The sequence below is a fragment of the Nannospalax galili genome, unplaced genomic scaffold, assembly GCF_000622305.1.
Source record: "Nannospalax galili isolate Female #2095 unplaced genomic scaffold, S.galili_v1.0 scaffold716, whole genome shotgun sequence".
Classification (NCBI taxonomy): Eukaryota; Metazoa; Chordata; class Mammalia; order Rodentia; family Spalacidae; genus Nannospalax; species Nannospalax galili.
This window is the reverse complement of record NW_008339517.1, coordinates 246,469-262,214: the sequence shown is the minus strand read 5'-3', so window position 1 is coordinate 262,214 and position 15,746 is coordinate 246,469. Positions and strand designations below refer to the sequence as shown.

The 15,746-nt window shown below is 39.5% G+C and overlaps 1 protein-coding gene across 7 annotated transcripts in view; it reads left to right on the top strand.

Annotated features, from left to right (window-relative positions):
- The window catches only part of Cnot1 (CCR4-NOT transcription complex subunit 1), an 87,036-nt gene that overhangs the window by 29,203 nt on the left and 42,087 nt on the right, over positions 1 to 15,746 (top strand). For all 7 annotated transcript variants that reach the window (XM_008834241.3, XM_029564086.1, XM_008834236.3 and 4 more), the window contains 8 exons: positions 977 to 1,103; positions 1,233 to 1,343; positions 5,955 to 6,125; positions 6,541 to 6,668; positions 9,476 to 9,716; positions 11,463 to 11,582; positions 12,398 to 12,520; positions 13,410 to 13,561. In XM_008834241.3, coding sequence (XP_008832463.1) covers positions 977 to 1,103; positions 1,233 to 1,343; positions 5,955 to 6,125; positions 6,541 to 6,668; positions 9,476 to 9,716; positions 11,463 to 11,582; positions 12,398 to 12,520; positions 13,410 to 13,561 — 1,173 coding nt within the window. The remainder of the gene's footprint in view (positions 1 to 976; positions 1,104 to 1,232; positions 1,344 to 5,954; positions 6,126 to 6,540; positions 6,669 to 9,475; positions 9,717 to 11,462; positions 11,583 to 12,397; positions 12,521 to 13,409; positions 13,562 to 15,746) is intronic.

Here is a 15,746-nt window from a genome sequence, read left to right as displayed (position 1 = left end):
TTTCCTGTCAGCCTCCCTTTTCTTCTTCCTTTTTTCCCCCCTTTGTTATTTATTTATTTATTTTTTTTGTCTTTTTGAAGCAGGGTCTCCTTGTAGCCCCAGCTATCCTGGGACTCACTATGTAGACCAGGCTGGCCTTGAACTCACAGAGATCCACCTGCCTCTGCCTCCCAAGTACTGGGACTACAGGCGAGCGCCACCAAGCCCCGCTCCCTTTGTTATTTTTGAGACAGGGTCTCCCTGTAGCCCCATCTGGTCTGTAACTCACTATGTAGACCAGGCTAGCCTCCAACTCAGAGATCCCCCTGCCTCTGTGTCCCAAGTGCTAGGAATAAAGGCGTGTGCCACCATGCCTGGCTTCTTTTCTAACTGCTTGCACATATTTTCATCTGTCAGGAACACCAAAGGAAAGATGCGCTGTTGCAGTGCTTTGCTTTTGAATTGTGTAACTTCTACTGTTTCAGAAACTTAAATAACAAACTACATACCTACTTAGGTTTAAAAAGTATGTTCTTGAGTTCCTCACATATGCACTTTGATTTTGTTGAATCAAAAGCAAAGCAAAAAGGTTAGGATACATTTTCAAGACTTTGAACAAATCAGAATCACATTCACCTTTGAGTGTAAGATGGACTTGATTCTTGGGGCCATTGAGAGGACTCAGCTAGTAGGGGCAGATCCTTGCTACCAGGGTTGATGACCTGTGTTTGATCCCTGGGACTGATGAATGAGCTAAGTCCTCTTGAGTTCTCTGACCACTTCATTAGTGCACCCTCCCAATGAATAATGTAATTTAAAAAATGAAGTTGATTCACATTAAACAGAGAAACGACTTTAGGTGATTTTTATGTTTTTAGTTGCGTAAAAATTTGTTAATTTGTTAAGGATTTCACAAAACTGCGTAATTGCTCACAGCACTTCTTCATTTTGGTGTTTGAGGTGGTAGCATATTTTTAAAGTTTTATTTCTGTTTCAGTATTGAAGAATGTCGCAATATAATCATGCAATTTGGTGTTCGGGAAGTCACAGCTGCCCAGGTTGCCAGGGTTTTGGGAATGATGGCTCGAACTCATTCAGGACTAACAGATGGTATTCCATTACAGGTTTGTTGAATTTAGCTGTTATATCAAGAAAGTTAATGTCTGTCCTTTTTATTCTTTTTATTAAATTATAATATGATTGTTTGATCTAGCTAGAAGATGAAAACATTAATTCTAGTTTTACTTCTACAGAGTATCTCTGCTCCTGGCAGTGGGATCTGGAGTGATGGAAAAGATAAAAGTGATGGAGCACAGGCACACACATGGAATGTAGAAGTTTTAATTGATGTTCTTAAAGAACTGGTGAGTACATGGAGTTGTGGTTCTTGCTTCTCATGCTTTTAGTATGATGTACCTCACTCACACAAGGCTTTTCATAAGTAATATGCCCAGCTGAATAGGAACAGCAATGTTTTATAATCCCCCAACTTTATTGGCTCAAAAAGCAAGGGAACGGCCAAGATAATGATATTTTAAATAGTACATGGTCAAATTCAAGCGTGTTTTTCATTAGGGGCTTTTTGTAGTTGTGTGTATCTATGTTGAATACATGTGTGGGTATGTGCACATGTGAAGGCCAGAGGTGGAACTCTGGTGTTCTCTTGCTTTTGAGGAGGGGTCTTTTTGAGATAGGGTCTCCGTTGTCCTGGAACTCACTATATGTCCAGGTTGGCCTTGGAACTCAAAAAGATCTGCCTGCCTCTGCCTCTCAAGAGCTGAGACTAAAGTTGTGCACCACCATGCCTGGCTTTCTATTGCTCTTGACCTTAGTTAGACTATCATTGAACCGGGAGTCATTGAGTTATCTAGGTGACTGTTGAATGAGCCCTAGGGATCCACTTGTTGTTGGGTCCCTTCTACCCCCCATGTACCCTGAAGTTACCCCCAGTTTTCTTACTGAGCCATCATCGCCCTGTAGCCCTTGCTTTGCAGTTCTGAGTTAAATTGATGAATTGTTAAGTGTGAAAATTTGAGTGGGGCCTGAGGTGGGGTGGCTAACTTGTTACAAAGTAAAGATTGAAGAATTATGGAGAAGGGAGGACTGCGTGATTCCTGGCATGTGCAGCCAAAATTACACGCTTTTTTATAGTGGCAAGGTATAATAAAATTGCATAACTGATCTTACTGTATTCTCAGGTTATTCACGGACTAATTTGCCCTCCACATAAAGCATAAAGGCCCAAAATGTTGAAATACTTAAACAGTGGCACAAAACTTAGGTATTAAGAGAGATTAATAAAATGTACACAGCAGGAGAATAGTATACTTAGAAAATGTCAACAACAAAATACAACATTAAAATATTACTTAAAATAGCATAGATTGGTGGTGCATGCCTGAAAGGGAGGGGCAGAATTATTGTCCCAAGTTGGAAACCAGCAAGATCCGTCTTTCATGGATCATGCATCATGATCCTGTTTCAGAAAAAAAACAAACAATAATAATTTAAAAAATTAGTCCCAGGGGCCGGAGAGATGGTTCAGTGGTTAGGAACACTGTTCTTTCAGAAGACCTGGTTTCAAATCCCAGCACCCACATGGCAGCTAACAATTGTCTGTAATTCCAGTTCCAGGGGTCCAACAGCCTCTTCAGTCCTCTGCGGGCATTGCACAACATTGGTGCACTTATATGCAGGCAGTACACGCACACACATAAAATAAAAATAATAAATGAAATATTTTTTAAAAACCAAAAAGAGCCTTGCATGGTGGCGCATGCCTTTAATCCCAGCACTTGTGAGGCAGAGGCAAGCGGATCTCTTGAGTTCAAGGCCAGCCTGGTCTACATAGTGAGTTCAGGACAGCTGGGGCTACAGGAAGACCCTGTCTGAAAAAGACCAAAAAAAAAGAAAAGAAAAGAAAATTAGTTCCATGGAGTTGGGGATGTAGCTCAGTGGTAGAATGCTTATCTAGCATTCTGGGAGTTTTGGGTTCAATTTCAGCACCACAGAAATAACACAAACTCAGTCCCCTTTGACTTGGAGCTGCCTATGCATCCCAGGATGGCCTTTAACTCAGTCCTCTTGCCTCCACCCGAGTTCTGGGATCAGAGGCATGTGCCACCAAGCCTGGCAAAATCTGACTAGACTTTTTTTTAAACAGGGTTTTTTTTCTTAAAATTTACTTTTATGTGTATGAGTGTTAATGCTTGCATGTATGATTAACTGCACCCATGCCATGAAGTGCCAGAGGAGGACAAAAGAGGACATCGGATCTCCTGGAACAGGAGTTATGGACAGTTGTTAGCTGCTATGTGGGTGCTAGGATTCAAACCCAGGTTTTCTGCAAGAGCAGCCAGTGCTCTTTTTTTTTTAAAAAAATGTATGTTATGAGTGTATCACATGTAAGTGCTCCTGTGTTGTTCAGTGCTTTCAAGAGTTCAGAAGAAGGTGTCAAAATTCCCCTGGAACTGGAGGTATAGACAGTTGTTAGCTGCCATCAAACCTAGCTCCTCTGCAAGACCAGCCAGTGCTCTTAACCACTGAACCATCTCTCCAGCCCCTTTATAAAGTTTTTGACAGAGGGTCTTCCTTGGCTCCAGCTGGCTTAGAACTTCATATGTACACCATGCTGGCCTCGATTTCACAGCGATCCCCTGCCTCTGCTTCCCAAGTGCTGGGATTAAAGGTGTGTACTACCATGCTCTACCTGGCTCGAATAGTCCTTTTGTGGTGTACTGGAAGTTGAATCTAAGGCTTCATACATTAGCCAAACATCGCTTCTGAGCTATTACACCCATCTCAACACTTCTCAGGTTCCCAGGTCATATATCCATTGTATGTCTCAACTTCATTTTTCTATGTTTACAATTTATAAGGAAAATTAGTTACAGGGAACTATTCTGTCCTCTAATAACTTCACTAAGGTCAAAATTAATGGACTTTCTTCTGGAGATTGAAGCTAATACCTCAGTCCTGTGTGTGTGTGTGTGTGTGTGTGTGTGTGTAAAAGCAGATGCACATGTGGAAGTCAGAGTAAAACTGCACTTGTGGGTCCTTGCCTACCACTGTGTTTGAGACAGGATCTCTCTTTTTTGTTGTTAGTGGCTGCCAGCTCCAGGCTAGATAGCTCAGAAGCTTCTAGAGTTTCTTCTGTTTCTGCCTCTCTTGCTGAGGTATACGCTGGGATTACTGGAGCACCCAGGTTTTGATATGGGTTCTGTAGGTTCAAACTCCGGACCTTATGTGTGCAACTGCTTTACCTTCAGCGCCATCTCTCCAGCCTTGCACCTTAATTTTTGAGGCATGGGGTCTCTCAGTGAACTTGAAGCTCATCAACTGACTGCCTGGCAAGTGAGCTCCAGGGATCCATCTCTGCCTCCTCAGCACTGAGATTATAGATATGTGACACTTGGCTGGTGTTTTGTTTTGTTTTGTTTTTACTGTGGGTTCTAGGGATCTGAACCTAGGTCCTTGTACTTGTACCTAAGCTGTCTTGTTAGCCCCTTCGGGTGTTGTAGTTGTTGTAGTTGTTGTTGTAGTTGTGGTGGTAGTGTTTATTTTGGGGACAATGTCTTTATGTAGCTTAGGTTTTTTTTTTTGTTTTTTTTTTAACTTCCATTTTGAGATAGTTTTGTAAGTTGCTCAGGGCTAGGCTGCAACTTGAAATCCTCCTGCCTGAGTCTTTGTTATTTTTCTGAATTGTATAGTATGTATTAATTAACAAGGAGTTAGATTCTGAGAACTGTGTTACTAGATAATTTTGTCATTGTGCAATTAGGATAGAATATTACAAATTCAGGGATAGCCAATTACTAAATACCTGTGATCTTACCCCAGCAAACTGTGCAGTATATTATTGTATTGAGTACTGTAGGGAGTTGTAATATAATGATATATATTTGTTTACCTGTACATATACAAGATACAGTAAAATCACAGTGTAAAAGCTAAAAAATATGGCTGTAGATGTACCTTAGTGGTTGAATGCTTACCCTAGCAGAAGCAAGGCTTTTGGTTGGACCCCTAGCACTGCAAAAAAGAAAAGGTGTATCTACATAGGATGATTAATGTAATGGAATGTGTGGGACTGGATGTTTGATTATAAAGGCCTAGGATATGATTGTATATTGCTGTAGACTTCATAAAAATATACACTTAGGCTATATTAAATTTATTTTAAATAATGATAAAATTCAGTGATAGAGTACATGCCTAGCATGGGTAAGGCCCTATGTTTAATTCCCGGTTTCACTAAAACTTTACTGTATCAAAACTTTTAACTCATACTGACTTTTTAGTTTAAATGTGTTCTTTTGAAGCAGGGTCTCACTATAGCACAGGCTGAGTATGAACTCCTGATCTTCTATATCAGCCTCCTGAATGCTGGAATTACAGACACATGCTGCATACCTAATTTTTTAATACTTTTAATATTTTTATTCTTTTTTTTAAAAAAAGTATTGCTTTTATTTTATGTGTATGCATCTATTGCCTGCATGTAGGTAAGTGCATCCGTGTCATGCAGTGCCCGAGGAGGACAGAAGAGTCTCTCAGATCCCCTGGAATTGGCGTTAGAGACAGTTGTTAGCTGCAATGTGGGTGCTGGGATTCAAACCTGGGTCTTCTGCAAGAACAGTCAGTGTTCTTAACTGCTGAGCCATCTCTCCAGCCCCATTATTTTTATTGTTTTAGACTTGTAATCGTTGGATTTAAAACAGAAATACATAGTATTAAGATACTGGAAATTTTTGCATGTTGCAGCCATGCTTTCCAACCTTACAGAGCTAGTTGAAGGTCTCTTAAGATCTATAATCTTGAATATTGTGGTGCTCAGGATTGAATTTAGACTCTTTATACTGTGTGCTATTGAAATGGAATGTCCTGATTGAATTTTCAGGTTTAACTTGACTCTGGCTAAAGCATCAACAGTAGCTCAATTTTGTTTAACTTTGAAATGCTTTTGTCTTTATTAGAACCCGAGTTTGAATTTCAAGGAAGTAACTTATGAACTGGACCATCCTGGATTTCAAATCCGTGACAGCAAGGGACTTCATAATGTGGTTTATGGCATTCAGAGGGGTTTGGGTATGGAAGTGTTTCCAGTGGACTTCATATACAGACCTTGGAAACATGCAGAAGGCCAGGTAAGAGTGATACTTGGCTATAGAAGGAAAAGAATACTAAGAATTACTCCTTATATAACACAATTTACCCATTGATTGAAATATTACAAAGGTGAACTTATTTTGCATAGCTCAGGAAAGAAGGGATTGCGGTCAAATTTGTATCTCTGTAGTTTCATAATTGTAGTTCTAATCTGAGATAACAGCAGGGAAGTTCTTTCCCCAAGTCTAATGACATTTGTTTTCAGGACCATCTCATTGCCACCTTTCATGTTTTTGAATTATGTGGTTTTCAGAGGGCAAGTAATTCTGATTTTTTTAAAAAGGGCAATTGTCTAATAACCCTGAGGTTGGCCTCATAGAAGTGTTTCAGAGTTTTATAGCATTCATAATCATTTACGGCAGTAAGGGCTTTTTTTTTTTATTTTTATTCCAGCTCTCCTTCATTCAGCATTCCCTTATAAATCCAGAGATCTTCTGTTTTGCTGACTATCCCTGTCATACTGTTGCCACTGATATTCTGAAAGCGCCACCAGAGGATGACAATCGAGAAATTGCCACATGGTAAACTCTGCTCATTTTTCTTGAAAAGGGTCACTCTGACCTTTTGAAGTTTTAAAACTCACAGTGAACATAATTAACATATTTGTACATATTTAACAAATTTGAAGGAAGTCATAATTTTTTTTAACAAGGTAATTAAAAAAAATAGTATTTACAAATTTGAAGGAAGTCATAATTTTTTTTAACAAGGTAATTAAAAAAAATAAGTATTTTTTAGGCCGGGCATGGTGGCGCATGCCTTTAATCCCAGCACTTGGGAGGCAGAGGCAGGTGGATCTCTGTAAGTTCAAGGCCAGCCTGGTCTACATAGTGAGTTCCAGGACAGCTGTGGCTACAGGGAGACCCTGTCTCAAAAAGACCAAAAAAAAAAAATTATTTTTATGTGTATGAGTGTATTGCTTGCATGTAGTTGAGTGCACTTGTGTTGTGCAATGCCGCAGAGGTCAGAAGAGGCTTCGGATTCCCCTGGAACTGGAGTTAAGGACAGTTCATAGCCGCCATGTGGGTGATGGGAATTGAACCTGGGTCCTCTGAAAGTGCTGCGGTGCTCTTAACCACCAAGCTATCTCTCCAGCCCCAGAAGTCATAATTTTAATGAGCCTATTTAAGTTTTTATACAGGTTGTTGGTGAATAAAATCCTTTATAGTCACTAGTTACATCTTTGTGTTTGTAAGGTTCATGTTTGGTTATTTTCTAAAGCAGCAAAAATGTGCAACTGATATTCAGAAGAGGTTTGTGCTTTCCCCTTTAGTGTTAAGAGCTTTTATCCTCTGTACATTTGCTTGCTTGCTTTTGTTAAGTTGTTCAAGACTGTGAGTTCATGAAATCTACTTCAGCTAAATTACCTAGCTTTTCTGAGTACCATTTCCAAATCTCTGACAGTGGTGGCTTAGTGTCTAAATTGGTTTTCTTCTGGAACTCTGTCCAGTTATACCTTTGCGAATGTTAGCTAAAGATGCCGAAAGCACTTGCATCATTGAAGTCATACCTAGATGATGGCATGGCTTGTGTTATGTCCAGGAACATGTACTTGATAGTGTTTTTCACTTTATTTGTAACTGTAGTCATCTATAGGTTCTACATCAATAGGTTCAACCAACTGTAGGTTAGAAACATCCAGAAAGAATCCTCCCTTTCTGTGTGTGGCATTTATACTGTAGCAGATAGTGTAAGTAACCTGGAAACCTATTTAAATAAGTTTCAGAAGGGTAAGAATAGACCTCATACCATTTTATATAAGGGGCTTGAATGTTTTTTTCATAATTGGTACTCAGGACTCCCTGAATATCACTCCTCCATGAATAAGAAGAGACAAGTCCTCTTGTCACCTCCTAAGAAAGGACATTTAGCATAGTAGGATAATTTAATGTACTTTGAATAATGCTAGAGTTTTCTAGAACAAAAGATGGTAAACTTTTCCATCCTTTGGTGGTCAGATAGTTTCCATAGCAGCCACTCAACTCTGGTAGTACAATAAACAATATGGATGTCCCTCAAAATATTAATTCACAAAAATAGGCTTTTGGATATCGTTTGCTACCACCTGTTCTGAAAGATTAACCAAAACAATTGTTTATTCTAAACTTTGTTCCTTTTCCAAATGTTAGCCTATAACATTAGGTTTGCAAGTTGGTTGATTTCCTCTCCCCTCCCCAAGTTCCCTATCCAGTATAACGTATAGCAGTATTCATTTTGTTTTAACAGATAAAAGTTTCTTTCCATTTTATAAAACTGAAGTGCCCTTAACATTTAGCAAGTAACAATTCCTTACTACAGCTAGATGCATAGATTTAGATCTGTGGTTAAGAAATGTCTTTGACTGTTTCTGGGACAGAATCCAGGCAAGGGCCACACACTTTGTTTAATTCTATGTTCTCTAAACTAAACTCGTTTTGGTGGTGTGTGTTTGTTTTGCCATCATTTGTACTCTCGACTACTCCCTGTAGACTTATCCATTTCCTCATTGGTCTTTAGCTTGTCTTCTCTCACATATTCATCATGAACTAAACGTGGAAGTAGCTCTTTAGGTTTGATTAAAGCCAGCTGGATTCTGCCAGGACTAACTAGTAGATGTTGTAGACTTTAAATTTGCACTACACTAGAAGACAACTACTTAAAACTTTCCATTGCCATAATAACTGTTTAGGCTATACTTTTAATAGAAGTTTTTTTCATAGGTAAATTACATCTGTTCATGTGTCTGTTTTGGAATTATTTTAGATGGGGTCTCTCTGTAGCCCCTGTTGGCCTAGAACTCGGTTATGTAGATCAGGCTGGTTTTGATCTCTCAAAAAGATCAAAAGCCTTTCCCTCCCAAGTACTGACATCACCATGCCTGATACCTACTTTTGTTTTTGACTGTTCTAAACTGATTTGTTTTATCTTTTCATCCCAGTCAAAAATCTTTCTTTGGTAATGAGAAACCATGGTTGTGTAAATGTTTGGTTAAATTAGTCTGTAAGCATAACAGTATGGTTCTTCCCCTCCCCCCACATATGGTCATGAAACCAAAAGCTTTATACATGTTCAGCAAATGCTTTTCTGCCAAGCTATAACTCCCAAGCCCCAGCAACATATAGTTTTTGAAATAGCACCCATTTAAAATATTATTTAATACCAAAGCATGGCAGAAATGTGGATCTGTTCTGTATCTGATGTCACTTGTTTTGAAAGTCTGTTTGGAGGCCAGGGTATAAGACCATGCATTCAATGCCCAGCAACACCTCAACCCCACCCTCCCTTCCCCTACATTTTTTGTATAGTTACATTTTAGATGATAAAGCATCCTTCTCTCATTCTTGATTAGGAAGAGCTTGGATTTGATTGAATCTCTATTGAGGCTTGCAGAGGTTGGGCAGTATGAGCAAGTAAAACAGCTCTTCAGCTTCCCCATCAAACACTGTCCAGACATGTTAGTTTTGGCCTTACTACAAATCAACACCTCCTGGCACACCTTACGCCATGAACTCATCTCTACTTTGATGCCAATTTTCCTTGGAAACCATCCTAACTCTGCCATTATTTTGCACTATGCATGGCATGGGCAGGTAAGATATGACTATTTGCTTTATCAAGTCTTCATTTCAGTAATTGACATCTTCTGAAATCTTGGTGCTCTCCTAGACAGATTTATTGTCATCAAGCCTGATTTTTTTGAGACAGGGTCTCCCTGTAGCCCCAACTGTCCTGGAACTCACTATGTAGACCAGGCTGGCCTTGAACTCACAGAGATTCGCCTGCCTCTGCCTCCCAAGCACTGGGATTAAAGACGTGTGCCACTGTGCCCATCATAAGCCTGTTTTATCTTAGGATCCTGTTGTCATTTCTATGAAAAAATTCCAAAGAGCAAGGAAGTAAGATCATTATTTTTCAAATCCAACATCCTTAAAAATTTGCTAGGACTTGTGTTTTTGACAGCAGTGAAGAGCTTCAACCTTATCATGAAAGCAGAAGGAACCGGGTGTGATTTTGCATGCCCTTACCCCAGCACTCCAGCAGAGGCAGGCAGATCACTGAGACTAAGGCCATCCTGAGATGAGCTACATAAGCAACCCTGTCCCAAAAATCAAATAAATGAAAGCAGAAGGTCCTCATGTTGCTCTCAGTAGTAAATTGGGAAAGTTCACAAATCAGTTTGGCCATGGGTTTTTGTTTTTTTAAAAGTTTTTTTGTTGTTATTTGTTTTTTGAAGCAGTCTCATATGTCCCAGGCTGGCCTGGAATTCACTGTGTAGCACATGATGACCTTGATGTCATGCTCCAGTTGTGGTACTAGGAATCTTTACTATGCTAAGGAAGCACTCTGAGCAGCTGAACTATGTCCCCAGAATTACTTTCTAATTTTCAGTTTTTAAGGTTTATAATGAAATGCCTTTCTGAACCTTCTGTGTTTAACCCCAGTTTTTTTTTTTTGTTGTGGGTGTGGGTGCAGTGCCTGTGTAGGTGTATTCCCCCGCATGGGGTGTCCTACTCTCACTCTGCCTATTCCTTGAAACAGGGTCCCTCTTTGAACTGGAGCCCTGCTGGCAGCCAGCAAGCTCCAGTGATCCTCCTGTTTTCATTCCTTAGGACACTAGGGTTACAGATATGCATGACCCTGTCCAGCTTTTTACATGAGTCCTCATGCTTATGTGGGAAGTGCTGTTACCCATTGAATTATTTCTGTAGTCCCTTTTCCCTTATTTTTGACAAGAAAATTTATCTCCCCTGCCCCTCATGTGCACAGCTGAATTACTCCCATACTCCAAGATGGCCCTCATGTATCCCTGACCTGGAACTTTTGGGATCATCCTGTCTTAGCCTTGAATGCTAGGGTTACAGGATTGTGCCACCCTGCCAGATGAGCCTACATTTTTCGGGGGGAAGAGGGAATAGGGGTAATGCAGGGTCTCTGCTGTGTAGCACTGGGTGGCCATGAGCTCTTGATATCTTTCTTCCTTTACCTCCAGAGTACTGAGATAGACACATACCAACACATTTGGTATTGGATGTACTATTACATCCTAATTTTATGTTTGAAAAATAAATGAGCAGATTTAGATGCTGATAGAGAAGCAAGTCATTTCAGTGAATAGTTGACTCTTTCTTAGGTTTAGAAGCCTTTTGGAAGATTTAAAGAATGTTATTGTAATTGCATAGTCCTTGAGGCCTGAGTTCCATGTGTACTGATGAATATTTTTTCGAAGGATAACAAGGAAATTATCTGGGCAAAAAAATAGCTGGGCATTTATTTGTAATACTGCTAATCAAATGGTTAGCAGTATTGTCTTTTAACCTTCCCTTCTCTTTTCTTAGGGACAGTCTCCATCAATTCGCCAACTTATCATGCATGCAATGGCAGAATGGTACATGAGAGGGGAGCAGTATGACCAGGCCAAATTGTCTCGAATACTTGATGTGGCCCAGGACTTGAAGGTAACTAATATTATTAATGGTTAACAGGTTTTTTTGTTTGTTTTTAATGTAATGTACATGTGTTGGTACTTTACATGCAACCAGCTCATTGGAGTAAAGATTTATTTTTGCATTGTACATTGAAAGAACAAAAAGAATGGTTTTAGATAGGTACACATAACAGTTCTGTTTTGTTGGTCTGTGTTGTACAAGGCTGGGTTTTTTTTGGTCACTAGTTTCAGGGGGTTTTTAGTGATGCTCAGAATTGTACAACAGGGACTTAGACCTGCTAGAAAAGCACTTTACCATTAAGGTATATCACCGGCCCTTTCAAGACTATTTTAAAGCAAATGATGATTCAATTTTGGTCATAAGTAATCTGAGATACAGTTTTGTAGAAGAGAGGTTACAATTCAACCCTGTAACAAATTAATCAGAATCTTCTGTAGTCTTAACTCATCACTCTGTTAATATAAGTGATATAATTATGTTAAGCTTATGTTAAGCCTGAATTTAGATGTTAAAAATGGGTAAGGATCATTATTCACACTTTAATCAAATCTTGCTTGTTAGTTGAAAGAGAACTAGGTAGTTAATTTCGAAGGTAGAGTCATGAATTGACTTAAAATGGGACCTTAATTTTAAGACTAATATTACCACTGGCTATATTAAGTTGTTTAAATGTTGTGAGCCTCCCTTCAAAAAAATTTGTGACCAAGGAAGTAGTAGCAATCAGTGTTTTACTTAGTAGACTTGTCTGTGAAAAACAGGAAACAAAGTAGTACAAAGAAATAGTCATTACTTGACTTGATATTCTAAATGATCTTTTACTTTAGGCTTTGTCAATGCTGCTAAATGGCACGCCATTTGCCTTTGTTATTGACCTTGCTGCACTTGCTTCGCGTCGTGAATACCTCAAACTTGACAAGTGGCTCACAGATAAAATAAGAGAACATGGGGTAAGCAGTATGCAGGATTTTTTCACTCTGTCTTAAAATTTTGGTGGCTAAACTGTCTTTAAAAAAGATGTTGCTTACGCCTTTAATCCCAGCACTCGGGAGGCAGACGCAGGCGGATCTGTGAGTTTGAGGCCACCTGGTCTCCATAGCGAATCCAGGCCAGCTGGGGCTACAGGGAGACCCTGTCTCAAAAAAAAAAAAGATGTTGCTGAGTGGGCCTGGGAGATGATTCAGAAGTTGAGCACTGGCTACTCTTGCAAGGAACCCAGATTCCACCTCCAGCACCCATATGACCGCTAACAACCAACCACAACTCCAGGGGATCTCACACACTCTTTTCCCTTCTGTTGGTATTACACACAGGTGCACTTGACGTATGTGCAGGCAAAATACTCATATACCTTAAAAATATATAAATAAGTAAATATTTTTAAATAGATACTGCTTGTATTGAACCTAGGACCTGGTACATGGTTGATTGCTTTACCTCTGAGCCATATCCCTATCCCCCAAATCACCTTTTTCTTTTTAAAAAACTGTGTTTTGCCTTCATGTATATATGTATGTATGTATATGCACCATATGTGTACTCGGTGTCCATTGAGGCTAGAAGAGGGTATTGGAACTCCTGAAACTGGAGTTATAGTTGGTTGTTAGCTGCTGTGTAGGTGCTGGGAACTGAACCTGGGTCCTTTGCAAGAGAAGCAAGTGCTCTTAACTGCTGAGCCATCTCTCTAGCCCCCTCCCCACCCCCAGAAATGCCTTTTCAAGACGGCATTGAAAACATCATTTATTGTAGATTGTAATTCTAGTGCATAGTTTGTACCTTCATTCTAAAAGCATTTAAGATGAGTTTAAAATACACTATGAAACATTTTTTCTTTTTTAGGAGCCTTTTATACAAGCGTGCATGACTTTTTTAAAGAGAAGGTGCCCTTCTATTTTGGGTGGACTTGCCCCAGAGAAAGATCAACCCAAAAGTGCTCAACTTCCTGCTGAAACTCTAGCAACAATGTTGGCTTGTCTACAGGCTTGTGCAGGGTAAGAAGAATGCTTAAAAATGACTATATTGAACCCAGAACTTAGGAGGCAGAGGCAGGAGGATCATCAGGAGTTTGAGGCTAGTTTGGTCTTTGGTCCTTATTTAGTTTTTAGTTCAGGACTGCATGGCGCAAGACCCTGTCTCAAAAACAGAAAAGAGGCTATAATACATAACTGGGTTATAATGATGACTGTTGGTTGGGAGAAAGTGAGGTTAAACTGAAAATGATAGTAGTTTAAGAAAAATCTATTGGGCCAGACACGGTTGCACACACCTTAATTCCAGCACGCTGAAGGTGGAATGCTGGTGGATCCCTGAGATCAAGGCCAGCCTGGATACATAGTGAGACTGTTGTCATGTCTTCCTACCCCACAAAACAAAACACTATTTGATATTTTAGTTCAAGTTACCATAATGTTAAAAATATGTAATAGATCCTTTGTGTTAATTTTTTGGATGTGGTATGAAAATAGGGGTCTCATTCTTTTTTTTTTTGCATGTGTGTTTGGAGCTATCCCAGCAACATTGTTCAATGAGAATACTTTTTTCTAATTGTCTTCCAAAACTTAATTCTGCTTTGAGACATATGCATGCTATGTTTCCTTATTCCAGCACCATCCTGTCTTAATACTATCTTTTTAATAAATGTTGACATTGAGAAGATTAAGAGTTTTTTAACCTCATTTTTTTTTTTTTTTTTTTTTTGGCCTTTTTGAGACAGGGTTTCCTTGTAGCCCCAGCTGTCCTGGAACTCACTATGTAGACCAGGCTGGCCTCAAGCTCACAGAGATCACCTGCTTCTGCCTCCCAAGTGCTGGGATTAAAGGCGTGCACCACCATGCCTGGCTCAACTCCATTCTTTTTGAAGGTTATCGTAATTGTTCATGGATGCTTGAATTGCCATACAACTTTCAAGTTCAGTTTGTACATTTGTGTGCATTCATTTCTGCAAAGAAGCTTTGGGATGCTGTAATTCTTGTGCTCAGTCTTTAGATTATTTGGAATATGTTGCCATCCTAACACAGTCCATGGAGCTGGGATGCCTTTGCATTTATTTAGTTCTTCAGTTATTTTGTTCTGTGATGTTTTAAAGAAACAGTCTTTGGCCAGGCGTGGTGGGTGGCATATTCCTTTAATCCCAGAACATAGGCAGGCAGATATTTTTTACTTCAATACCAGCCTGGTCTACATAGTGAGTTATATGCTAACTGGGGCTACAGGGAGGCCCTGTCTCAAAATAACAGAAGGGGTAGGGGTGCTGGACAATGTTTGCCTAGCACGTATGAAGCCCTGGGTTCAATCCCAGAACTGCATAGACTGGTCATGGTAACTCAAGTCTTCAATCCCTACATAGTGGAGTTAAAGGACAGCCTGGCCATATGAAACTAGGGTCTAGCTATGTCAGCTGTCTTAGCCCCAAACTATTCCTGGGTTTAAGCAATATTTCTGTCTAAATTAACTGACTGAGATTATAGGTTTATTTCACTGTGTGCACAACCCCATTCCCTAATGCTACTAGTGCAGATTTTTTATTCAGTAGCTACAAAATAAGGCAATATCTATATTGCATAGACCTTATTTTTTTTAATATTTTATTTATAGTTGTATGTGTATGAGTATACTGCCTAGATGTATGTGAGTGCACCCATGTTGTGCAAAGCCCGCAGAGGTCAGAAGAGGGCGTCAGATCCTCTGGAACTGGAGTTATGGATGGATGTTAACTGCCATGTGGATGCTGGGATTCAAACTTATAAAAAGGTCCTCTGTAAGAGCAGTCAGTTTTCTTAACTGCTGAGCCATCTCTCCAGCCCCTGCATAGACTTTCTTAAAATGGGAGTTGTTACAGTTTCATAAGGGACCAAGATAGGTTTGCCTCTTAATTTTGTCTTAGATGTCTTAGTCACTTCTTTCTGTGCTTGCTAAATGTAGTTACTGTCTGTGTTTTTTTTTTTTTTTTTTAATCTGTATTTGATAAATATGTTCTCTTGGACTCTACTTCATTTGTATTAAAGTTGTTGCCTGTTTTCTTTAATGCAGTGTCTTTGTTCAAATATAGTTTTTAACAGTATTTGAAGATACAACAGTGTTCAGAAATTCCTAGTGATAAATGGCAAATGCAAAGGGGTATAGTATAATAAGTTTAGCCCCATATTCCAGAAAGTTTGCCTGACTAAAAAATCAGTT